General features: G+C 33.2%; 2 protein-coding genes across 4 annotated transcripts in view; both read right to left on the bottom strand.

Annotated features, from left to right (window-relative positions):
• The window catches only part of Pyroxd1 (pyridine nucleotide-disulfide oxidoreductase domain 1), a 43,748-nt gene extending 37,027 nt beyond the window's left edge, over window positions 1-6,721 (bottom strand). The window contains exons 1-2 of the mRNA XM_076492735.1: window positions 6,518-6,721; window positions 2,842-2,924 (exon numbers count right to left, since the gene is read on the bottom strand). Coding sequence (XP_076348850.1) covers window positions 2,842-2,913 — 72 coding nt within the window. The 5' untranslated portion in view covers window positions 2,914-2,924; window positions 6,518-6,721. The remainder of the gene's footprint in view (window positions 1-2,841; window positions 2,925-6,517) is intronic.
• An 11,405-nt stretch (window positions 6,722-18,126) lies between these two features.
• LOC143246260 (cGMP-inhibited 3',5'-cyclic phosphodiesterase 3A-like) overlaps window positions 18,127-27,779 on the bottom strand; it is a 265,537-nt gene continuing 255,884 nt past the window's right edge. For all 3 annotated transcript variants that reach the window (XM_076492689.1, XM_076492707.1, XM_076492699.1), the window contains exon 14: window positions 18,127-27,622. In XM_076492689.1, coding sequence (XP_076348804.1) covers window positions 27,608-27,622 — 15 coding nt within the window. In that variant the 3' untranslated portion in view covers window positions 18,127-27,607. The remainder of the gene's footprint in view (window positions 27,623-27,779) is intronic.

Below are 27,779 nucleotides of genomic sequence, written 5' to 3'. Positions count from 1 at the left end.
AAATTCTATACACATCACAGCAGAAACTGAGATTTGTCAGATCAAGTGACTTTTTTCCAATCTTCAATCTTTCAGGTTTGGTGATCCTGTGCCCACTGAAGCTTCATCTTCCTGTTTTTAGCTGAAAGGAGTGGAACCAGGCATGGTCTATCTGCTTCAAGGTTCTAAGTGTTGTATGTTCAGAGATGCCCTTCTGCACATCACTGTTGTAAAGAGTGATTATTTCAGTATTTGTGACATTCCTGTCAGCTTGAATGAGTTTGGTCATTCTCATTAACAAGATGTTTGCACCAACAAAACTTCTACTCACTGGATGTTTTTTGTTTTTCACACCATTCTCTGTAAACTCTAAGAGACTGTAGTGCACGAAAATTCCAGGAGGTCAGCAGTTTCTGAGATGCTGGAACCACCACATCTAGAACCAACAGTCATTTGACGGTCAAAATCGCTTAGGTCACACAACTTCCCCATTTTAATGTTTGAATGAACAATAACTGAACCTCTTGACCATGTTTGCATGCTTTGTATATGTAAATGCAGCCACATGATTTGTTGTTTGCCTATTTGCATTAAAGAGCAGGTGTACCTAATAAAGTGGCCACTGAGTGCAGAAGTAGTATAATCAAACTGAGTCAAACCTTTTGTTTTTTCACTTCGCTTGGGAAAGATACAACAGTAAAACGAGTACAGTATACAACACAAATCTGTGTGTTTACTCAGAAAATAAGTCTCATCCCATAAAAGTAAAACAAATTTCCTATTCTGAAAATATTTTGCTTATAAGAATTTGTCCTGTTGATGGTATAAGAAATGATTTGTTGATGTAAGATGGTAAACCTAATTTTGAACAAGTTGTGTTTGAATGAAGTAAATAATGGCAATTTACATAAACTGCTTTATACTTTTTGTACATAAACCTTTACTAATCCTCTTGGTATTGTAAATTCTGAAACTAGTTGTGAGAACACTAAAGAAAATGTCTAACACTATGTATTGCATAAAGTCTAACATTTCAGGTATTTGAGGCACAGAACAAGTTCATTTCTTTCATCATTGTTTTAATAAAGATTTTTTTTATTTGCTTGAATGATACAATTACTTTTACAAAACATTTTTTTTTTAAATTTCCTTTTAAATTTAAGTGATGGATGACAGGTACTGTTTGATATGAGACTATGCAACCAAACCTGTAAATCTGGAAGTACTGTAATGACATACTAACAAAAAAACAAAATTTTAAGAATTCAAGTGAAATGAAATATGTAAATTGTGTAAACTATATGAAATTATCTACTGAAAAAAAATTGTTTGAAATATAAAATACAAACAATTGGTGGGTTCAATGTTACAGTAACTTTAGGTCAATAATTGGTAGTTATATTTTCTGTTATAATTCATCACTAAATTAAAATTAGCTTCTGTTCATTATGTACATCACTGTAAATACTATTTATTCTGATTTGAACAAGGCACACAATATAACAATTCCCTTCTTGTCTATTTGTTTATAGACTTCATGAAATGCTACACAATGGCTATCAGCATATAGCTGTTTCTAAATCTAAATAGATAGACTGAGGATAACTAGTTAACAGCATGCTTAGACTACTCTTGTCTCACCAAATAGTAGGATTTGATCATCACTCTTATAATGCATTCACAGCTTCAATGTGAGGAGCAAGTTTCTGAGGTATTGGGATGCAAACTATGAATGCTGGTAATCAAAGGCCAGGAATGCTTGTAGTCTTAATTTGTCAAAACCCCAACACCCTTCATTAAAGTTTTATAGTTCAAATAGATGTTACTAGTTGCAGAAAAGAAATATTTAGTTGAGTTAAAGACACCTTATATGTAAATAGAGTTAAAACAAAATTACTTGTAATTTTCAGACAATACAAATATTTCATTTAAAACATCAGTTTTGAACAATAAATTTAAATGTTATAAGCTTACCACGATTAACCGGAGGTAAGTGCAACTCTAAGTTTTACATGTAAAAATTGCACTGGCAAAGTTTCCTAACTGAACAGTAGAAGCACTTAAATGTAAAGAAAAATGTTCAGATTTGCTTACTTTTTAGTGATCGGGTCAAACTGAAGATGCTTGTAATTGTTATTCTCTAGTACTACTTACACATGTTTCTTCTTATTATTTTTTAACATTTTCCATGCTTTGAATGAATGAAAAAATGTATATGAACATACTTTTAATCTTATAGGTACTTTTAGTTCTATACACTATCATTTTAAACCAGTGATATTAAAATGGTGTAAATGTTCTTGATATTAAAATGATGATAGTTTCTATGTTTATGTGAGGATAAGGAAATTTCTTTTGATATATTTTATATTTTAATTGTTATGTATATGCCAAATAAATTATTTTTTATAGTTTTAATTCTAGCATATATGTGAACTTATGGGCTAATTATGTTTTTAACATGCTCTTGTTGGGTTGATTGAATATTAAGATTTTTCTACTATTAGTTGATATTCAGAATTTTGTCTATTTTTATAAAACTGAAAGTATGAGCTGTTTATAACAAATTATGATAAAGATAGAAAATTCTTTAATGTAGGTTTTGAGTGAGTCTTTCGTTTGCGTGAACTTGCACATTTGCCCTTGTGGTAGAACTCTGAAAGCTAGGAAGCTGGGTCCAAATCTGTGCAACACAATAAAATATTCACCATACTATAAAGTTGTGAGTGTGTTATATGAGTGACAATCAATCCGTTAGCATAGTTGACTGGATGCCTTTCCCCTGGTCAGTAGATCAAAATCAAGGATGGTAGCAGATAGCTTTAGTAACTTTGGAATCTAATTTTCTGTAACTGGACCTACCTTTCTTACATTGCGCGCACAGCTTTGATAACAGGTGTAGCAGATACCAGCAAAACTCTCTCTTCTGGACATTCAACAGCTAACTAATATAAAATAATATATATACATATATACGTAAGTATACAAATACATAACTTTCATCACAGCTTCTATATTTTCAAATATATAATTGAATAAACTGTCACTTTAAAGAGCTCTTCAATCAGTAAAATCTCTAAATAAAAGTCTTATGTTATTTTATTTTCTTCCCAAGTAAATACATTCACTACAATCATTAGTTTTGAATTAATTTTTCAGTAATAAGAATATCCTTAAAGGTTCTTCCAAAGTACTTTTTATAAAAAAAGAAAACATATACAGATATAAAATTTACTTTGTTTTAAAAATGAATTTTCACAGAAGAACAGATTCAAGTTAGCTATGTTTCAAGAGAAATTAGTATCCATCAGAAAACCCACTATTTGCTTGTACACATGTCCATTGAAAGTAATATAACTGTTATAGATGCAAAAATTAAATATATTTTTACACTGATGTTAGTAAGTTTAAATTTTTTGAATAATTATTTCTACATAAACAACTTTATTAAGTAGGTGATTAAAATTTTTTAGACTTTAGTTTATAATACACAAAAATCATGAATAGTAATAGAGATGGCTGTTTTATTCAGTTAATTTGAACATTCCAAAGGGAGAATATTATTTTTAATGACCCAAAAAATAGTAGTTATAATAATTTCAATGACAGTAACTATTTTTTCAAATAAAATATCTAGAATGCTACTCACTACAACAGAGATTTAGTGACTGTGTTTGAAAAGTTTGTAATAAAATTCCTATTAAGTTGAGGTTTATTGATGCCATTTTGGATCGAAAGTGAAACAATTTGTAAGTAGGTCAAATGCATGTATGGTGCTGATGTGTAGCATTGAAGTTAGATATTATTGAGAACAAATTAACTTGTCCGTGGCACTGTGTTATCGATTGGCTTGAATGAGTTATCTCATCTACAGCATTGAACAAGTTAATAGCTTTCTTTATGTTAGTAATAACTTTATTTTCATTCAAAGTACTTGGGTGTTATGGCCATAGACATTATATGAGTTTTAATGATAACAAGGGCTGGTAATGGAAAAATTATGATTTTTTGAGTCTCTTTGTAATGGTTTTGATTTATATTCATATACATATTTAACTTTTTATTATAAACATGTATTAAATTGGGAGGAATTTTAAAAATAAACTTACATATATATGGAAATGTTTTCACTACTTAATTATAACATTATTTAAATAACTAGTACTGCAAAATCTGTACAAAAGCTAACTTTGCATGTATGAGTGTAAATGCTAAAATAATTATTTAAGTTTAAAGATAATTCAGTTTAGAAGTTTTATTCCTATAGGATGCTTTTATCAGAAAAAGAAGGCACAGCAGTGGAACAAGGTGTGGAAGATGTATCTTTCCTGATTAATCTGATCAGTATATGAGCTTCAACAAGATTATCTTTTTACTCTTATCAAGAACTAAATAAGATAAGAGGTCTTAACATATCCATATACAATAACTCTTCCATCCACAAAATCATTCTTGTAGCCCTCCTCTAAGTTTTTCCAATAAGTTAATATCCTTCAAAGAAGGAGATTAAAACCACTTGCAACATTCCATGCAAAGCTTAACTAGTACTAATTAATACAGCATTTAAGGACAATAATGGGCCTAATGATCCATTGAGGCTGTCTCATCCACTAAACTTTCAAAAACCCATCAAAATATAAAGCCAGCCTTTAGCATTTATACTTACCAAGCCTTTCCTTAAACTCTCTTAAATTTATTACACCACCACATCTGAAAGTAACCAATTCCAAAATTAATAACCCCGTTAGAAAAACAAAACTCTCTTATCTGAAGTTGAGTCCTGCCCAGTCAAAATTTATATTCATGTCACCTTACTCTGTCCTAACATTCTCACCAAAGCACAAAAAGAGAGAGAATGTACTGATACTATCACTTCTCTTAGTCTTAAATATCTCAATCAGGTCCCCTCTAACTGTCTTTCTTTCAAAAGAAAATAATTTCAGAGATCTTAGCATATCTTCACACGACAACCTTTCCTTCCCAGATATCACCCTAGTAACCCTTCATTAAACCCTTTTCAACAATTCAACGTCTGTAAGGAGTGGTGCCCATTTATGCACTTACACTGCATAAGAGACTGACTGAGCAAAACAACAAGATCCTTTTCTTGAATAACAACATTCAGGTTGTTCCTGTCTAAAGTACATTCATAATTTAAATTATGAACACTCATATGCATCATAGTTGAAAAAAATCTGTAATTTGTTTGCCAAACCCACCAAATAATCTAAATCCTTTCTGTAAAACAACAGCATCCTAATTACAGCCAACAACACCCCAGATCTTACCACCATCTGCAAATTTAAGCAGCTAAAGACCAGAGGTCGTAACACTGAGACTTAAGGTACCTTACCTGTAACATTAATCCAGTTTGACTGAACTCCATTTATACCAACCATATGTTTTCTTCCATACAATGCTAAGCTATTTTTGATCCAACAAACCAAACTGTTCCCTACATCTATAGAGATAATTTTTGACAAGATTTTTGTGTAGTTCCTTATCAGAAGCCTTTGGAAAATCCAGACACATCAAATACACACCCTACAGTGCATGTTAAAAAATTAGTAAGGCAAGATTTACCCCCCCCCAAAAAAAAACCATGTTGATTACCCTGCAATATATTAAACTATTTTTTTAATAGCTTTGCAAAGCACTTTTTACCAGAATTTCACTAACATTTCCTACCACGATTATAAGATTAATAGTGTTATAAAATTATTTACATGTGATATTTGATAAGTGGAGCTATACATAGTATTTTAAACTGTACACAAGTAAATATACCCTGGGAAAACTGTGTAGAACTAAAAAACAATGAATTTGGTCTAATTTGCTTTAACATTATCATTGCCAATTGGGTAGACAGGTATCAGGAAATTTGAATTTTCATAATATTACTCCTATTTTCAAAGAAAGTCATAAAAATGTTCTTGATAATTACAGACCTATTAGTATTATTCAAACAGAACCTCGTGAATTTAAAAACATTTTTAAAATTTGTTTTCATAACCTGAAACGTGTATTAAAAAATAAACTTGAAACTTGTAGGTAAAAATAAGTTCAACGTTTATTATGCTATAATTAAAAAAATTACGGTGGGTGTTCATTTACCACATCACCGTGATACGAACACAAACGTGAAATTCGTGATGATTAGAAACGCACTTGAAGTAAAAATGTATTCTCAACACAGCTGGTATGAGTATTGAAACTTTAATTAAAATAAAAGTACAGAACAACGTTTCGACCTTCTTAGGTTAACCTGAAGATGACCTTAGATGGTCGAAATGTTTTTCCGTAATTTTATTTTAATTAAAGTTTTACTACCCATACCAGCCGTCTTGAGAATACAAATATGAAATACTCGTTCTAAATTTCATCGCTTTTCTCATGCCTTGAATTTCGTTTTGAAGTTTCAGTTTGACGAATCACGTCCAGTTACAACGTAAACGACCGGTCCCATTAGATGAGGAATTTATATTTAAAAATGCTGTAGTTATCACAAGAACAGACGCAAGCCAATAAATTTTCTTACTTGTTCTGCACAGGTCACACCAGCTATTCCACCACCTACAATAGCAAACTTGCAACTCCTTGTATTTCCTGACCAAGAGTAAGCTGCCATTTTGAAGTTACTCTTCCTGCCATCTACTGGGTCCGTAAACCTAAAATTAGATGTTTTTTAAAAAAATCAGTTTTATTATTATTACAGTAATAAAATTTCACACAAACTATTGATCAGTTGATGACGATTCGCCATTATACCATTACGAAAAATCATTCGTAATCTATAAGGAAAAAGTAGTAAAAAGCGAACTGTTACGTGAATGTCCGTTGTTGAAAACGTATAAAAACAGACTCATTCAACTTCAAGCAAAAGATGAAATTATTTTCATTGAACTTTTCCCAACGGCGTTAATTCACCAATGAACAATTTTAGACAATGGTTATTTTCTTCACTCCATTAAAAGCACCAAAAATTTAAGAGATTTAAATTCACTGGTATGACAGTGGACTTAGAAGATTATAGAGTATCAAGAAAATTGGTGAAACAAAAAATTAGGACATGAAAAAGAATGTATGAGAAAAAGTTGACTGAAAATGTTGAAGTTAAAAGTAATAATTTCTTTAAATATATGAAAAAAGTAATTAGAACATTAATAAGGATGTATATAAAAAGGTTGTCTGAAATTGAAAAAAATAAAATAAGGATTTCTTTAAATACATCGAGGGTAAACAAAATATTAAAATTGGGGCAGGACCCTCGATGATCATGAAATGGCTGGGTTATTGAGTTTTGTTTTTATTCGGGTTTTACTAATGAAGATTTAAGCACTGTTCCACATCTTGCACATTTGACAAATGAAAATGAAATCAAAGAAGATGACTACATTAATTCTGAGCTCTTAAAAAACAATTGAGAAGTTTTAAAAAGATAGCACTCTTGGGTCAGATAATATTTCCTCAAGGGTTTTAAAAGAGGTTACAGATTGAATATACGAACCACTTAGTACTATTTTTGCCAGTCCTTTAATAGTGGGCAGGTGCCAGAGAATTGTAAGTTAGCTAATGTAACTTCTCTCTTCAAGGGAAGTGATAAAAATTGTTGCATAGTTATAGATCCATTAGTCTTGCATAACTTTTTGAACGTCTATTGAAATATGCTTTGCAAAGTCTTGATTGCTTGTTTATTTGTTTTTTGAATTTCACGCAAATCTGTACGAGACTATCTGCGCTAGTCGTCCCTAAATTAGCAGTGTAAGACTAGAGGAATGGCTAGTCATCACCACCCACTGCCAACTCTGAGCTACTCTTTTACTAATGAATAGTGGGATTGACCGTTACATTATAACGCTTTGGCGGCTGAAAGGGCGAGCATGTTTGTAGCGACGGGAATTCAAACCCGCAACCCTCAGATTGCGAGTCGAGAGCTGTATCCGTCTGGCCATGCCTGGCCTTGAAAAGTCTTTTAACAAAGTTTAGAACTTTATTGAATAATCAAAATGATTTTATTAAGCGAAAGATCTTGTCTTACAAAACTTTTGACATTCTTTGAAAAGTTATTGTTTATACAGGTAAGGATAAAGGTGTATATTTGGTGTATCTAGAATTTCAGAATCATTTTGCAATGTGTCACGTAAAAGGTTGTACGAAATTGTTTAGTTTAGCAAAGTGGATAGTTGAGTGATTCGATGGAAGAAAGCAAAGGATTGTTATAAATGTATCTCAGTAAAACTGGATTTAAAATCACAAATTGGGTATCTCAAGACTCAGTAATCTTAGGATCTTTGCTCTTTCTGATTTACATCAATGACATAAATGAAGGAAGAGTCAATAAATATTTAACTTTGTAGATTATATTAAGATCTTGAGTGTTGTTAGATATGAAGAAGATGTTGCTGATTTACAAAAGGATTTATATTATTTATTGAGTTGGACAAATAAATGGCAGGTGGATTTTAATTATAATAAATGTAATATAATGCACGTGTATTATCTTAATTTTAATTATAAGTATAATTTGGATGGTAATAACCTTAAAAGTGTCATGAAAGAAAGTGGTCTTGATGTAATGGTTGATTAGTCTCTTAACTCATCCAAACAGTGTGCTGTTGTTAATGATAGGACAAATAGAATTTTAGACTGTATCTACAGAAATATTGAATACAAGTCTAAAGAGACTGTATCTTCAGAAATATTGAATACAAGTCTAAAGAGACTGTATCTACAGAAATATTGAATACAAGTCTAAAGAGACTGTATCTTCAGAAATATTGAATACAAGTCTAAAGAGACTGTATCTTCAGAAATATTGAATACAAGTCTAAAGAGACTGTAATTATTTTAAAATGTTGTTTAGATGTATGTTTTAAGAGTACATATTGTAGTGACTTTTTAGCCACCGACACCAGTCTTAAGAGCGACTGTGTTTTAAAGTATAAAAAACCCTGTAAAGTAAAGTTTGGTTCTCGTAGAATAGCCTTTTCTTAAAATATGAAAGTAATGGAAAGTGTACTTGATGATAAAGAGCAACGATTTCTACTGTAAGGTGGAGAACAAATTATACAAGAGTTTCCATTATAGAAAGGTGGGAGTTGCCCTCGCCCAGTGGCTCAACGGTATGTTTGCGAACTTACCTAGTTAAAAACTGGGTTTCGATACCCGTGGTGGACAGAGCATTGTGTAGCTTTGTGCTCAATTAAAAAAAAACAACAACAACAAGGTGTGAGTTTGGTGGGATGAATTGTCTTAGAAGACCCAAGGTCTGCTAACTGCTATCATACTTACTATTGGTAATAAATACTATTGTTGCTAACAAATGATTCTAATAACCTTTGTTAGATGCATAGGCGTTAAGTTCATTTTTTCAGGGAAAAGGAAAGATAATTGACATGTGAGTTTATTAGGCTTACATATTATGTACTTTTCCCGAAGGACACATATACAGCTCCTGTGTCGAGACACAGTGGGGATTTTCTCTCTCTCTCTTCTCTTTATTGATGATGGTGTGGTAAACTAAATGCTGTTTTAAATACAATTTGGAGATGAGATATGAAAGTGCCTGTTTTTGTTTGTTAGTGTATGATTGGGAGGTAATTTTATTTTTAAGTCTACTCTTTCTATACTTTATATCAGTTATTTTCAAAAGTTTTGGATGAGGGTTTGAGAGTAAAATTTGAGTTTAGTTTAACAAATAATCTGTTTTTCAGTAGTCGTTTATTGAATTTCATATTTAGTTTCTTAGTGTATTTATTTGTGTTTCTTGTATTCACATAAGCTTTATTAATTTTTCTTCGTTCTTTGTCAAGTTGTCAAACTTAATGGTTTTTGAATTGAGTATGTTTTGTAATATTGGTTTCTGTTCCACTGATAAGGCATTCAGTGATTATATGACAATGAGAATCAATGTTTGGAGAATTATCAGCTCTAGAGATAATTTGCGAAGGTAAGGCATATCACAGTATTTTATTCAGGCCAGTTACCTCTTTTACTGTTATAATCTGCTTGGTGTTTATGCAGAGAATAGAGTGGTTTTAAACTGAAGTTGTGTCAGATAGATAGGTGATAAACATCAATATAATTCTAGATATGGAATGAGGAAAATACGTTCTAAAATAGAATGATCATAAACATATATTATAAAAGGTCCAAAGGAAACACAAAAATTTAAATTTCGCACCGCGATCTTTACTTTAGTGACAGTGTTCACACTTAAGAAGAATCACACTGTGTAAAAGGCAAAGCTAGGGGTTGAGTACACTGACAAGTATAGAATAAAAGTTCTTATCCTCGGAAGATAATTTAAAATAAACAGTATTCCCTGAAGGCTAAAAGTGGTTTAATCGTTTATGCTTTGGAGTCATAGTTGAAACTTTGAGGGTTAGAAGCTTACTCCAACCGTTTAAGTCTACCTAGTTGTATAATGGATACCAGTCGGTTTCTTAGGGTTAACCTATAATGAAGTGGAATCCCATTCAGGGGGAATGTGTTACCCTTCTCACCCACTTTTGCCACAGAAAACCGCAGTTACATCGGTTTCGTGTGCCTTTCGAAACAAGAAAAGAATTATCTTCTACATGGCCCGGCATGGCCAAGCGTGTTAAGGCGTGCGACTCATAATCTGAGGGTCGCAGGTTCGCATTCCCGTCACGCTAAACATGCTTGCCCTTTCAGCCGTGGGGGCGTTATAATGTTACGGTCAATCCCACTATTCGTTGGTGAAAGAATAGCCCAAGAGTTGGCGGTGAGTGGTGATGACTAGTTGACTCCCCTCTAGTCTTACACTACCAAATTAGGGACGGCTAGCGCAGATATCCCTTGAGTAACTTTGTGCGAAATTAAAAAAACAAATAATCTTCTACATTTCCTGAACGTTTTACTGATTATTTCATGTTTAATAGGATGAATGATTCAACAAAGGTAGTTGTCATAGTAAAAATAAACTTTTGAATTTTAGGGGTGAAATTTGCCCTAAGAAAGATAAGTTTGTTTGTTTGGAATTAAGAACAAAGCTACACAATGGGCCATCTGTGTTCTGCCCACTTCCGGTATCGAAAACCTGGTTTCTAACGTTGTAAGTCCACAGACATACCGCTGTGCATTGGGAGACACAGTAGTTGAAGCTAAGAACCAGTGTTTTGTGTATTCTGTAAGTGAGATATACTCTCTTAGGTATTTATTGTTATTTTCATTGCAAATATTGGTTAGAATATTTAATATGCGAAATGTTAGTATTATTAGTGTACTTTTATTATAGAGGTTGAAAATACCATTAACAATGACGGTACCCAACTGACGAAGCAATGCACAATAATCTTTATAAAAAAAGAGCGTAAGAAAGTTATACCTAATTAGCTGTAGTTATTACCACATTCATTTTTAGTTTAACTCTAGCGAGATATTTTGCTTTGATCGGAAAAACCTCCTCGATAGTTAAATGGTAATCCCGAGGACTTATAACGGTATAAGTATAGATTCAATCTCCGTGGTGGGCAGAACATAAATCAGATAATTCGTTGTTTTGTTTTCTGCTCAACAAAAATAAAAAAACAACAACAATAGGTAGTCAATGTTAATAAGGGCATAAATATATGCAGAAGCTAAAAATAATCTTAACGTTATTTATAATAGAAATAATGCTCCCTAGTAGCACAGCGGTATGTCTGCGGACTTACAATGCTAGAATGTGGGTTTCGATACTTGTGGTGGGCAGAGCCTAGATAGTCTATTGTGTAGCTTTATGCTTAACTTCAAAACAACAACAACAAATGAAGATAGTGTATTTCTGAATGAGGAAAACAGAAAGTTGTTGAAACATTTTGCACTATAGACCTCCCTTTAGGATAATAATCATGTTTTTATCAAAGGTTTCATCAGCACTTATAAACATGCAACGTTTTCAGATGTATAGAACTGAAATTATCTATCACATTTCGTACTACGTAATCCTTCTTTGTTCCTAGTTATAAAACATAATTTAATGTAGAAGCACTCTCAATCAAATGAAATCAAATTTTACGTCAATATTTGTTTTTTCTTGTACTGAAGAGTTAGGAGAGATTCGTTGAAGTCATGCCAGATTATAAGGGCTCTGAAACGTTAGTCCACTTGCCTCTTGTTTTTAAGTCACTTTGCCATCACAGTTTAGTTCTTTCTAACCAGTTGTCATCTATTCGATCAGATGAACGATTTTGATTTTATACCTAAACATTGTCACACACTCCGCAAATCTCAGTCTCTCGTTTGCGCCATCTGGCGCTCAAAATCCATTTTTTTTCCTCAGTTGTGGTTACCAGTTATTGTACGTTGCAGTTTATTATGCAATATAAGAAGATATGGCAGTGCTATTTACTTTAAATTTCTTAAAATATAATTATAAGAACTATAAAATATTTTAGTATGGGTGATTGGGTGAATATATTTCATTTCCTTGTACTTTATATGGGAGAGTTATATACAGCTACTTTTTTATTTTTGCCTTACAAGAGAGGTATTATCGTATCTATCTATAATCGACCGCGAAGAGTGAATAGTGAGACATTGTTAAGTTAGAGATCAAGATTTTATTCAGCTATTTTTTCATTGCTAGTTTTTCACCTACGTTTGAAAGACAACTGGAGAGATAAGTATCCTCAACGCTTTATGGTCGCAGCTACATTTCTGAAATACGAGGGCTGTTAAAAAAATACGCGGACTGACGTCATAAAACAAAATGTACTTTATTTATAAGTTACAGGTCTGGGACCCCTTCAAAGTACTCTCCTCCCCAACGCACACACTTATCCCAACGGTGTTTCCACTTGTTGAAACAGTCCTGGTACGCTTCTTTTGTAATGTCCTCTAGCTCCTTCGCCGCATTTGTCTTAAACTCGAGAATCGTCTCAAATCTTCTTCCTTTCAAGGGTCTTTTGAGTTTGGGGAACAAGAAAAAATCGCAAGGAACAAGGTCAGGTGAGTAGGGGGGTGGGGAAGAACAGTGATCGAGTGTTTGGCCAAAAACTTACGAGTTCTGAGGGCTGGATTTCGCAGCAACGCGGTGCATCTTCAATTTTTCGGTCAAAATCTCGTAACAAGATCCAACTGATATCCCACACTCTTCAGCAAGCTCCCTGACAGTCAGACGTCGATTTGCCCGCACCAGGGTGTTGATTTTGTCGAGGTGTGGGTCGTCAGTTGACGTGGAAGGACGTCCAGGACGCTCATCATCTTCAATGGACTGTCGACCATTTTTAAAACGTTCATGCCACTTAAAACATGCCGTATGATTCATAGCAACATCACCGTAAGCCGTGTTAAGCATAGCAAAAGTTTCAGTCGCAGATTTTTCAAGTTTAACACAAAATTTCACAGTAAGTCGTTGCTCCTTCAGGTCATTCATTCTGAAATCCGCCAAACGAAAAAATCGCACTTCACTTAAAACCGCGTAGCTAATACACAAATGAAGATATCTGCAATCGGGAAATGGCGTCGTAATCAGCTGATATGTGCGAACCTAGCGACACCAAGCGGATTCCCCTGGAACTAACTGGAGCCGCGCAATTCAAACAGTCCGCGTATTTTTTGAACAGACCTCGTAGTACTGTACAGATTTCTCCAACTGGTAATAAGCTGAAATAATTTATTTTACCCTTTTATGTTGCACTGTAATAGGCAAATATTATATACATTACTTTCCTATAATGTAAAAAAAAAAAATTTTTCTAGGTTCTAAACTCAGACACCCCTAGTAGCTCAGCGTTGTCAGGTGGGTTGAGGCGTTCGACTTGTAATCTGAGGGTCGCAAGTTCGAATCCTCGTCGCACAAAACATGCTCGTCCTTTCAGCCTTAGGGGCGTTATAATGTTACGGTCAACCCCACTCTTCGTTGGTAAAAGAGTAACCCAAGAGTTGGCGGTGGGTGGTGATGACTAGCTGCCTTCCCTCTAGTTTTACACTGCTAAATTAGGAACGGCTAGCGCAGATAGTTCTTGAGTAGCTATGCGCGAAATTCAAAAACAAACAAACAATATAACACAATATCAATGAATATGTGTTTGTCAGATTTGTCCGTTATAACACTATGTAACACAATTTTGTTCCTGGATAATATGTGTTATTTCTTAATTGCTTACGAGTTTGTTCAACCTCATGTTTTCGTTATATACTCCTTGGTAGAGATATTCAAGTCCAGTACATCTTGTTGGAAGCGCTCGCCTTGTTTCTTTGAGTATGCTCCCATGTTCTCCTTGAACTTGTCAAGATGAGCGTCAAGGATATGGACTTTCAGGGACATCCTGTATCCCATTTTGCCGTAGTTCTTTAACAGAGCTTCAATCAGTTCTACATAATTTTCGGCCTTGTGGTTGCCCAAGAAGCTCCAAACGACCTCCACAAAACTGCCTCAAGGTTTTTTCCTTCCCGCTTAGCTTCTTGGGGAATTCTGTGCATTCCAGAATCTTCTTTATTTGTGGTCAAACGAAGACACCAGCTTTGACCTTTGCCTCAAACAGCTCAGGGAAGAAGCCTTGAAAGTACTTGAAGACTGCAGACACCTTACCAAGAGCTGCGACAAATTGTTTCATAAAACCCAATTTTATGTGCAATGGTGGGAACAACACCTTTGGAGGTCCACTAGTGGCTTACACTTGATATCATGCCTCCCCACAGGGTCCGTTGTGGTCAGTGCTTCCTGTTGTAGCGCGCTGCGGTGTCCCTGCTGTTCCAAAGGCAAAGGTAACTAGGAAACTTGGTAAAGCCTCCTTGGAGACCCATCAGGAATGCCACCATTTTGAAGTCTTCGATAACCTCCCAGCCATAATCTTCATACTTCAAGGCTTCTAGCAAGGTCTTGACGCTGTTGTATTCCTCTTTGAGGTGCACCGAATGAGCCTGGGGAAGAGACGGATACTTACTCCCGTTATGGAGCAGCACAGCTTTGAGGCTTCTACAACATTCCAGGAAGTTCTTGAAAATTCTTGTAAGTTAGAGAAAATTCTCTATCAGCTACTCAGGACTGAATCTACCTGGAATGTTCTAGAAAATGGGTAAATTTGAAAACTTCATTACCCTTGTCACAAAAGCAAAGTTTGAAGAGAAAAATAGGTCTTTTCCATTTACTTTAGGCATACGAAATTGGGAAAGAACACTTTCTACCCAGGAACAAGAAAAAGTAAAAATTTAGTAGCATAGTGTAATTTAACTTTTAAAAATGAATCAATTTTTGTGAGTTTCTTTTTTCTGACTGTGGTTTGTTTTAATATTTTATTATATGAACTAAATTTATTTTTGAATTTTATATAAAGGCAAATATGAATGAGTTGGTAAGTTAGTGTATTGGTGAACTATCTCGTATGTGGTCAAGGACACCAGATGAAAATATACTTATTTTGTTTGTTTTACAGCAAAGCAATACTGAGCTATCTGCTGTGTCCACCGCGGGGGAATGTAATCCTGGGTTTTAGGGTTTACGTCCGTAAACTTACCGCTGTCCTACCGGAGAAACTATTAAATTTAGTTTTACCTACATGACAAAACTGATATGTTCATTACTGATGTAATCTGAGGGTCGAAGGTTCGAATCCCCGTCATACCAAACATACTTGCCCTTTCAGCTATGGAGATGTTATAATGTGCGGTCAATCCCACTATTCATTATTAAAAGAGTAACCCAAGAGTTGGCGGTGATGACTAGCTAACTTCCCTCTAGTCTTACACTGCTAAATTAGGGACCAAACCAGTCATTACTAGTGTTTTATTCACACATTTTTATTCAATGCTGAAAATTCTGCTTTAATACCGATAATGCTGTCACCTTAATATGCTCATGTTTTTATTCGTCCTAACTCGCCTGACAAGTTCATTGGTACCAGTATTTTTACCCTCTCCCTCTTCTGTAGTGTCGAAAGGCGTTTAGAGGAGAGCTGAAAACAACACTAACACAAATCAAGTTTATTCCTGTTCTACTAAAATTTAACTTTATGATTCCAGAAGTTATTAGAATGTGTTGGCTGAAGATAATTTTTTTAGTTCATGACAAGAAACGTTTTTTTGGTACAAAACATTCATTTTTGCATTTAGTGACATTTTAGTTACAAATTCGAGCCAAACGTTTGTTAAAATACGCTCGTGAACCACAGGACTATTTTGGTAACCTGTGTTTGTCCTGTTACATTTTAAGTCTGTTGACATCAAATGTCTCTCACCACACAATAAAAATGAAAAAGAAACGTTACAGATTGACAAAATTATATTTATTTTCACAAGTTTTTATCATTTTGATACATTTCTCTCAACAGCAAATATTTAAAGGGAACAAGCGTCATTGTTTTCAAGAAAGATTTACAACCGTTTCAACTTCGTCCAAAGTACCATTAATTGTTTAACGATCACAAAAAAACAACAACAAAAATTCTCGATATGTTTTACAAGTAGACCATTCCTTAAGCAGGAGGGGCTGGGTAAGTCTTCCATAACAATAACATAAAGATCTTTAACAATAATTTAGTAATATGCAGTAAGACCTGCCATTATATTATTCATTCGCACTTTTTAGTAGCACCCCCTGTATACATACCATTGTTTACCAGAGTTATCACATTTAAAACTTAAAATAGGGTATAAATGTATGAACATTATGATTCAGATGTTTCAACATTGGTATAGAAAGACTAATGTTTCTATATAAAATTATTATATGTACATACAACTATTAGGGTATATTACTGCACATGACAATTTTCTGTAAGAGTAAATTTGAACTCGAATATTTTAGAGTGATTTTGTGAACTGACACTTGTAATTTATATACCTTTATTCCATGAAATAAATTCAACCATTTTGTCAATATGTAAACATTATAGCTGGATACTTGTGGTTAATCACATAAAATACACGAATTCACAGAATGAAAATTATACAAGAATATAGATGAAATATATATATCAGTTAACATCAACCAACTACTACATCAGTAATTAACGGTATGTACAGACCTTCTATCTATTACTATAAATAATCATATTTTCGTTTTCATAGATATTTATGTGGCAACGCATACATCCTAAAAGACTCTATTACATTTTCCAGATATTCATCAATATATATATATATAATATTTAATAACACGAATATCCACCTCGCGGCCACCCACGTAACTATAGTTGAGCGTCTCATATTCCTAGCACAGGTCATCATCCTATAACTTCTTACACACACATTCGCCACGGAACTAACTTCATAACCAGAGCATATCTTTTACCAGATATAAATCAAATATCACATGACGTTTTCACAACCAGACCATTCTGGTAAAGGGGAAGGTTCTTAGCACACTTATCATATAACTACTGTTATAACTAAAAAATCTTTTTACAAACCATTCATCACCATGCTATTACTTACAGACATTTTCACTACCAGACCACTTTTATAACTTAGACATTTCTCTTTTGAAACCTTTTCACAACCTGGGCGCTTCCAAAAAGAAGACATATTACTTTAAGGAAAAATACTCCACCAAAAGGTATTCCGCAAAAAATAAAACTCGTTTCTAAAACACCGAACACATTATTATTAGATTATTAGCACTTCCACCACCGCGTCATCTGGAAATTAGAACATCTTATTCTCAAGGAACCCATCATCTTAGGAACAAAGGCCACCTTAGAATTAGAACAGCTATCATCAGATCGTTTCTGCAGACTCATTTAGGTCCAAGTTATGAGTACACAAATAAAATGTTCAAGCTTAGGCTTGAAAAGGAGACGATCAGAGACCATCCATCCGTCAGTTTGTTCTCACTTCATATTCAACTATTTTAATATTCTCTTATAATAAAGTGAAATAATAATTATTTTTTGTGCAAAACTTCAGAGTTATCTATCTGCGCTCTGTTTCTCGCAGGGTATTGTACCCTGGAATATACTTTTATAAGACTTTAAACTTAAGGCTGACCCACAGGGGGAAAGTGAACATATCCATATCTTACAGTGATTAAATACTGTGATAATCTAAGTGTTCAGAGACCTGTTAGATATATGTTTTGTACATTTTACGTAACACTTTATTTTATTAAATGATAAAATTTTATTGAATAAACCAACTTCAAATGATGATAAAGAGAACTGATACAACTGTTCTTTTTTTTTGTTCTTTGATATCCCGTAGCTAGTACCGCCGAGAGCCGTCACAGGTTTCATGCTTAAGGGGAAGTTTTTGAAGAAGTGGTTTGATTTGTTTTGAATTTCGCGCAAAGTTACTCAAGGGCTACTTGAGCTAGCCGTCCCTAATTTAGCAGTGTAAGACTAGAGGGAAGGCAGCTAGTCATCACCACCCACCGCCAACTCTTGGGCTATTTTTTACTAACGAATAGTGGGATTGACCGTCACATTATAACGCTCTCACGGCTGAAAGGGCGAGCATGTTTGGTGTAACAGGGATTCGAACCTGCGAATCTCGAATTTCGAGTCGAGTGTCTTAACCACCTGGCCATGCCCGGCCTTGAAGAAGTGAAAACTCTGATCAATTTTAGTGTCAGCGTAGTTAAAAATTATTTTGCTCACATTGATTGTATGCTTCTCTGAAACCCCTCACCCCCCAGTGGCTCAGCGGTATGTCTGCGGATTTACAACGCTACAAATCGGGTTTCGATACCCATGGTGGGCAGAGCACAGACAGCCCATTGTGTAGCTTTGTGTTTAATTCAAAACAACAACACCTTCTCCGAAAGTAACATTTTTGAAAATAATAAACAAAAGTGTGGCGTAAATCATTCAGTAGAAAATATATATCCTAAAACGAACAGTCGTGTAGTGAAGAGCTGTCCACATTTTTAGTGGGACTTAAAATTATCCAGAGAAGTAAAGTACCCATTCCTTGTCAGAATATCATCCAATAACAAATAAACTAAGAAGTAGAAGTGATCTAAAGGAAAGATTAATATAGTAAATTATCTGAGGAAAAAAATAGAGAAGAAAGGAAAATGAAACCTAAAGGTTAATATTTATTGGGTTCTGCAGTTAAATCGAACGAGGGAATTATTTTACCACAATGTTGAAGTGGGACAATTTGTATTACTTTGTTTGTAATGAGAAAGGGGTTAAACTATGAAAAACTTTAAATTTCTGGATCGTGTTTGTAATACTTCTTGTGAACACCTAAATGTGACAATAATTTACTTAATGCCATGCGTAACGGACAGAGTCAGATTTAGACTTTTTGAGGCCCATCATACAATTGCATGCGTTGTACCCCTTCTAAATATGGCACTTATAATGGACCACTTGTGCTGTGCCAACTGCAAGTGTCGAGCACCGAAGTTTAGCATTATAAGGCCCAAAACTTATCAGTAAGCCAAGCGGGATGGAGGGCCAGACAGTAATACAACATGAATTGTAATATGACTTAGTTCACGAAGTCAGTGTGTATATGTATCAGTAATTGTTTCTTCGTTTCTTATTTCTGGCCATCAAAACCACAAATAACCAAAAGCTACTGTAACTCCGTGCAAGTATAGATTCTATTGCCTTTGGTATAATTACTCTGACTTTATCTAGCAATAATAATAATTTTTAGCTCTAACAACTGTAAAACTCTTTAAAAACATAATAATATAGTTACCTATTTGTGTTTTACAATTCGGAAACCTTGTTAGGTGATTTTGAATAAATTTGATCTGGCAAAGATTTATAATAATATAAATGTGTTGCGAATTTTTAAAGGGGTGAAGAATCTAGTGTGATAAAATAATTTGAGAAAATCGCTAATTCTATGCATACGTACCTTTACAGAATAAAATGTAAGTTCATATACCATTAAAACGTTTTGAAACTAAACACAAACAACATTTTAAGAATAAACACTAAAACAATGTTCTAGATCTTAGAATATCACAACTGAGCTAAACAATTACCTGATACTCTAGTGTACACACACACACACACATTGATTATTTAAACAGAATATGTGGAATAAATACTAAACAAAAGATCTACACTCCAGTTAAAAACAAATGAACACTGCTAAAACTACACTATTTTTGGTCAAACAGGAAAATTATCGAAATCGTGAAAAAACAGTATTTCTTGTCATAGAATAAATAATTAGCATATACATTATTTTAAAAACTAGGTATTTATTTCATAGCTATGAAATGAGACGAAATAAAAGAAACATTTTTTAAGCTCACAACGTAGAAAAAAAGCCAAAAATGTTTCAATTGTTTGTTTGTTTGCTTGTACAAACATAGCTCCATAATGGGCGTAGCCGCTCTCAAGGCATCACCATTATTATCCACTGTATCGAATTTTTAGGTCCGATTGTGTTGGACATTGGAAGGTCAGGTACACTTTCGGTTTTTTCTCTCACCCCTTCCAAACAATAAGATTTTACTCCATTTACCTTGGTTAATTTTATCGCTGCGTCAGATGTTTAAGATTTTATGTTTACTTTGTTTTCTTTCTAAGATGGTTCTATTGTTTGAAACTTCTGCTTCTTGGTATTGCAGTTTACACCGCAAGATGTCTCTACGTATTCAACGTTAATGATGATGTGTCCAGGTTATTGTGGTTTTATTTTATCCGCATGGAATTTTTCCGGTGAAATTTCCCCCACTTACTTAGTGCTAGGTTTATTTACTTCCGTAAATAACAGTTCGCATTGACCTTTTACAGCTTTCTCGAAGCAAGTTAGGCAGTCGCTCATGGGAACTCCGCGCTTCAAGTATGGAACCAAATAAAGTATTCTGAGTTATGTGCCATGATCAATTTAAGTGTACATGATATGGTTATATATGATAAGATAAAGTTGGTAAGTGCAGATAGTCTAATAGAAAGAGACGAAAAAGGTAGCGCCTTTTTTTTTTTTTTACCAACCAGCGAGACGGTGCATTAATATTGTGACGTCATGAACTTTCTGACTTTGAGCCTCGCAAACTCTGAGGCCGGATCTGACAGTCAGCTGTTTAGCTTTTAGACTTATCGCTCAGCCAATGGGAAGCAAATAGATAATTTTGTATTGCAGTGTGAATTAATTTTTGATAAATTATAAAATTGACTTCATACGTATAATGTTGACTTCAATTACATATCAATTTAATATATTTTGTTCTGTGCACTGCAAGCAGAATATTTAGATATTTGTTTTTGAATAACATTGTGGCGTAAAATGAGGACGTACGTGAAACTTTCTATCGCTGTTCTCGAATGTTTAAAACACAATAATACGTGGCAAGATAAAGAGATAGAAAAAAATAATCATTTATTTGATAATTCCAATATTTTTAAACTAACAAGACGATTAAAAGAAATATGAGTTTGACGTTTTAATATATAAAAGCAGAAAATGCGCAAAATTTGACGATTATACTGAACATTTGATTTGAAAGTTTTGTGTGTGTGTGTATTCTGTTCATTGTATGCTGATAGTCAGTAACACGTTTACTCTATGCATTTTAAAAGTGTTCATACAAAGCACACGTATTCACAGAATAAAGTTAATCGCATATATTATTAACATGCATAAATAGTAAAATACAAAATATTTTCCAATCTAAATTACTAACATTAATATAAACAATGTTAGCATTTCATTACCAAACACCATTATACTGTTTAAAATATCGCTTTTTGTAAAGGATTAAGCCTGAAGTTAAAAGTTTGTTTTTAATCAGATAAATGATGGTGGAGATGCGAGTTGGAAGTATCTTTTCCTCTTTAGAACACGCCCTTTAATTAGAGAATATAGTCAACAGTTTGGATCTGTCTCATGCGTAATGTACGTGAAGATCTGATCACGTGCATCTAATATCATAAATTTATTGAATTTCTTCCACCAGACTCTGAAACATAGTTATAGTTTGGAGTACTTTTTTTTTTCCAAGGTAATTAGTTCATGAGTTATTGGTTTATTAGAAATCCTATTAAGTCCTTTTTATAACAAACTTTATTTTTAATGGCTTACTAATATGGCCCATTGTGAGACTCAGACATTTTTGTACATAATTATGTTCGATCATAGTGTTGATTTTTTTTTAAATGAGTGTTAATCTTGCAGGTAATTCAATTACCATAAGAAACCGTAGCGACCTGAACACGATACAGGGCAAGGATAATAATACTGGTTAAACGTAATACAAGTGGTGCCTTTTCTCTGGTATAACCCATCAATTATTTCTACCCCCACAAGGCCTGTTCCGTGATGCACATAATTAGAACATTGATCTTTGAAGTATGACATTGCAACTAAAGTAGTGTTTTCCTCATTTTAGCAATTTATCATTCTATAAAGTCTTATTAAACCAACACTGTAGCGAAAACAAGAAACAACTTGAATCAACTAAATTAGTTTGGTGGTTGGGATCTATGCAGGGCAGTGGCATGGTAACAGGTCTAAGAGTCTGCAAAACATTAAAAGAGATGTAATTATACGTTAAATAATGGATAAGATATAAAACCACCCACATGTAGATGTAAAGCAAACAGCACCTTTGTGAAAGGTTAGACTGTATGTTAGACCTGCTCTCTTTTAAAATCCGACATATTTTTTCAAACATATTTTCAAGAACAATGGTAAAGAAACAGGGTCACATATACAGGAAAATATATCTCATTTTTTGTATTTCATTGGAAGAAATGTTTGAAATTAAATGCTGTTCTTTATTTAACTGTATTATTTTCACATTTTAACCGATATGTCAAAATTTATTATCTTCTCGCCCACGTTTTTTATTTAAATATTGCTATTATTCTCATACTTTTGTAAGCTGCGATACGATATTTAACACATATATTTCAAAAGGTAGTTTTTTTCATTCTATAATCTGCAGTCGATCGTACAAAACTAGTGAATGTTTTGGTTATCATAACATCAGTTTAAGGATAAAAAAAGCACCAGAATAACCTCTCAACAATAACTGGGTATTAAAATTTTCCAACAACGCAACTTTTTGTGCTCATTGGTTCACCTATTTAAGGGAAATCTACGTTTGAAAATAAGTTCTTCCCCTCTATGTGTGTAAAGATTTTGCCATTTACAAAGTAATTTACTTATATAAGAGTTAGTTACTTGTATATGATTTTAGTTTGAACTGGTCATTTGCATTGGAATGTCATAACTACCTTTAGTCACCGCAACTGTAAGTTTGAAAAGTGGGATATTTGAATCAAAAGCAAATGTTTGGATCTCAGAAAGAGAGAAAGATCATTCCAAAATATTAGGAGCCAATTTACAAAAAATGCGAGACAACCGTAAAGCAAAAGTAGTAGTTAGAATATGATATGTTGTGCTTCTCTTTGTTAAAAATGTCATTATTTTAGTTTGTTCAGTGACTTACAAACCTAGATATGAATGTTCAAGCATTAACTATTGATGTGCAATAAATTCTGTTTTATGAACATGTTGAAAACCATTCCCTACACTGCAAATCAAGATCAAAACGGAATGATCCTGGACACATATAGCCTTGTTTCAAAAGTAAAAACAAAATAATATTCCTCAACACTAAGACATTCGAGGAATTTCGTGGCGTTTTTTCGAAGCAAGACATCGAACCCCGAAAGCTAGCATTTAAACATTTTTGTACGACTGTGTTTGTGTTTTTGTTTTAGTAAAGCCACATCGGGCTATTTTCTGCGCCCTCCGCGGGGAATCGAGCCCCTCATTTTAGCGTTGTAAATCCCTAGACTTGCCGCTGTGCTAGCGGGGGGCGCGTTTGTACGACTGACTGAAGATTATAAGAATAAATTATATATAGCGTGAAAGGACTTATTCTGTTACATCCTTAAGCATGTGAAACAAAGATTACATTCCAGTTTTTTCAATACATCTAAGTTACCTAATTGTGGCAATTCAACACGAGTCTAATGATGAGTTTGTGCTCTTTAGCTTACGTTTGATTACAAACTAACGTATATTTGTTATATGTTATCTACGATATTTGATGTGCTAGATAAGTTACGGTTTTGGAATAGAAAAAAGTTTTAATTGTTACAAATCAAAAAGAAAGTTTTAATTAAATGAAAACGTAGTTATTCATGCAGTAGGTTTAATTATTGAGGAAAACAGAGAAGGAACTTATTCAGATTTGTTTACTTCTAAGTAATAGCAATAATGTCATGAGTGAAACTTACAAATGGAGAAAAATAATTTATTTTAATTTCACTGTAAATATTAATACTTATACATTTATACTGACTCCTCAAAACTATAATTTATACTACTGTATAACTTAACATGAAAACAAAGTGGGCTAAATATAAGTTCGAAGTGATTATTGATATTTATGGTAACAACGTTATTAAGAGATTCTCAACATTAAACACGCGTAAGTTCAAATAGGGCTCTCACTATAACGATTATTAGAATATAACAGAATCATTTAGAGATAGCGTTTATAGTTTCTAATATTTCAAAAGAAATACTTTAGTTTCACGAATTTGAAGCACATTTTTCTTTAATGGTCAATTAAAGAAATATTTTAAACAAAATTAGTTAACGGTAAATTATAATTGAATTACACCTCAAGAATAAGTTATGAGGAAGTGGAACTTTACGAAAATGAATACGTTGTTTTAAAATACATTGAATAGTTTATCGGCGTGAATCGATATAACAGTAAATGAAAAAAAACAATACAAAAATAATCTACAATCAATAAAAATTAAATGCTTAAAGAGATACAATAAACAAAAATAACACAAAATATCAATGAAACAAAACTGTTTCGAGAGTATTGTTACTAACAGTGATAGCTACGTAGAATATTATAACAATTTTCTGACAAGAAAAAAAAAGTGCTCACGTACTTGAGCATTTTTCCAGTTAATGGTATGATTTTTACTTTATAGGAATGCCATACTAACTGCGTTTCTAAAGTGTATTTATGTTTCTTTTCAGAGGGACTCTCGCTAGTACAGCGGTGTGTCTCCGGATTTACAACGCTAAAATCAGGGGTTCGATTCCCCTCGGTGGGCTGAGCAGATAGCCCGATGTGGCTTTGCTATAAGAAAAACACACTTTTCAGAGGTGTAATTGTCTAATATTTCTGCCAATCAGAAAGTTTCATTTTTAACGTTGTCACTGTTTTGCAGTTAAAAAAAAGCTATGATTTGTAAGAGAAATCGCAGTTTCATAAATGTTCCATTTCTAAATGAATACGACAAATCTGATCTTTGCTTGTTCTGCGTAAGTAAGGATTGATCATTTTTTGTGCTAAACTTTGATTGTTGACATTTAATTTGATCACACGTAACCTTCCATTAATTTTTGATACAAGTTGTGATAGCATATTAACTCTTTCATAACTGTTATTTCAAAAGTAAACATCTATTTCAATTTTTCACGTCCGATTTAAACATCCTCATTTGATTTCAGTACAGATGATAAATTACAAAACAGTCTGGTATTATATTATTAATATCAATTTTCTATTATACAGAAATATGTCCTTATGTTACAGATTAATACTCTGTAATAATTAAAAACTATTACTATCACTCATGATGAACTGTTACAATGATACACCTGTTTGCTAATGATGTAAAACCCATTTATAATAAGGTTTGTTTCGATTCGCTGGTTAGAAAGTGTTTTTTTTAAATAAAAGACATCACGTTCGAAAACATCTCACTCATACGTGGACAAGTTTAAAGTTAACTTGTTAAGAGAAAACATGCTATCAACCTTCTAACTTTCTATTAGTGTTATAAACATTCATGTTGTAAAAATCACCAAATCTGATATAAAACCACAGAAACAAAAAAATTAAAAAGAAATACAAAGTAACTTTTATCTTTTTCCGGAAAATGCAAGTTGTTGCCCTTGCATAAGAAATGAAGGAACCAAATGTGTTCATTATTGGAATAAATTCGTGTTTAACGTTCGTAATAAAAGACAAAATATGTTAAATGTCATACAGAGTTCCAGTTTCTTTTTTATTTAAGTAACACATTTTCTATCTATTGGAGTCTTAAAATTTAACGAGTAACATAATACCGAGAAATGTCTTAACAGTTCACGTATTTCTGTTGATTGATATAGTTAACAGATAGTCAATGCTGGTTAAAATAAACCAGTAACTCGTCTATTTCGACCAAGTAGCTACAGTGTTTTGTTCGGGCACATGAAACTTGAACATATAGTTAGAATGTACGAAAACAGTTGGTACATTTAAAGTAGTTCATTCACAAAAACTATTTAATTTTCAGAACCCAATTTTTCAACAAAATTTGGCAATACGTTTTTTATAAAATAGCTATCATCTGCATGGTAATGATGTACAACTACACAGTATACACACAGTCCTAACTATTATTTCATTACAAAATACTATCTGAATTTATCAAGCCTTTAAGTTAAACTGAACAACAAATTGTTTTCCATGCCTAAAGATATAAAAATATTATTTAGATAATGGTGAGATCTGATATGATTTGACAGTGTTGTTCTCAGCTTGTCACAGTGTGGAGGTTCATGAGCAGTGCTAGAACACATGATTTACAGTTTTTTTAATGAAAACTCAATGTTACGGTAGTTGCTAGAATTTTTAGTTTTCTGGTGAACATTTTAGGTATATTAAACAGCGTGAATGCCTTAAGGTCTAAAATTTCTTAATGTTGTCACTTTTAACTATAGTAAATTGAAAATCGTGTCGAACTGAGGTTATTATTAGACCAAGTATGAACGATGTAACGTAGACGGTTGTGACATGCAAGAAAACCGGCTGTATTTTCATATATAACGGTAATAAAACAGGTATGAAACCCAGAAGTGATTACTAGAATAGCTGTTACTGTTTTACGTAAAACATCTTTCTTCCAATGTTTAATACAAAATTCAGAAATATTATCACCAGATCTTTCGTGTCCTTTATTCACAAACTATGAAAACTTATCCAGAAAATAAAAGACACAAATAAAACCTTTCATGAAATAATAGTAATTTTTGCTCAACATATATTTGCAAATATTAACAAGTCATATATCTAGTTCGATCCAAACATAGCTTTTGTTTTTCACTTATGGAAATTGTTTCCAATTAAGGTGTATTAAAATTATTAAGAGAAAATCAAAGGTACTAGAAATAAATTCAGGTCGTGTATATTTGTTTTCTTTCTAAGTGATAAATAAGTATAAATTAACTTTTGTAATCTTCATCCAAAGAAAAATAGGCCATTACAATTCCTGTAGTATAAAATGAATAGTTGAATCATTGGAATGACTGACGAAAGAGAGCGTGGCTCAAACGTTAGAAGTTCACAATAATAGTAAGAGGTATGGTAATATATTGAATATAGAATACATCTTTCTCAGCATGTTATTTTACCTACCCTAATGCTTTGTTTTGTTCACGCTCAACGGTTGAAACCCTTGTGTCAACATATAACTTTCACCATTCATTAACCCTTAGGAATTATTAGTGCTGTATCCGGTTGCTTGTGTCCAAAATCTCATCTTATAGAACTTGTGTCCCCAGTATAGCACACATATATAACGTTGGAGAATCAAAGAGCGGGAACTTAGTGTTTGGCACAAAACACGTTACATAAATGGGAGAAAACTGTAACGCACGATTAGCGTCAGACAAATATTAATTACTAACCAAATATTTTCAAGTAAGTAGACGCCCTCTGGTGCGCCAGCATAGTGGAACATCAGCAGGCAGTAATCTGCAAAGGTAAAAAACAAAGGAACATTAAAACAGAGATTAATTATGCACAAAATAATCTTATAATATGTCATAGAAGACTAGTTAGTACTCTATAAGACAACCCAATCAACTCTTTACTTGCGTGGATATGTTTGTAAATCACGTGTCATATTCAC

The sequence above is a fragment of the Tachypleus tridentatus genome, chromosome 1 (genome assembly GCF_004210375.1).
Source record: "Tachypleus tridentatus isolate NWPU-2018 chromosome 1, ASM421037v1, whole genome shotgun sequence".
NCBI classification, from domain to species: domain Eukaryota; kingdom Metazoa; phylum Arthropoda; class Merostomata; order Xiphosura; family Limulidae; genus Tachypleus; species Tachypleus tridentatus.
This window is presented reverse-complemented; position numbering and strand designations above follow the sequence as displayed.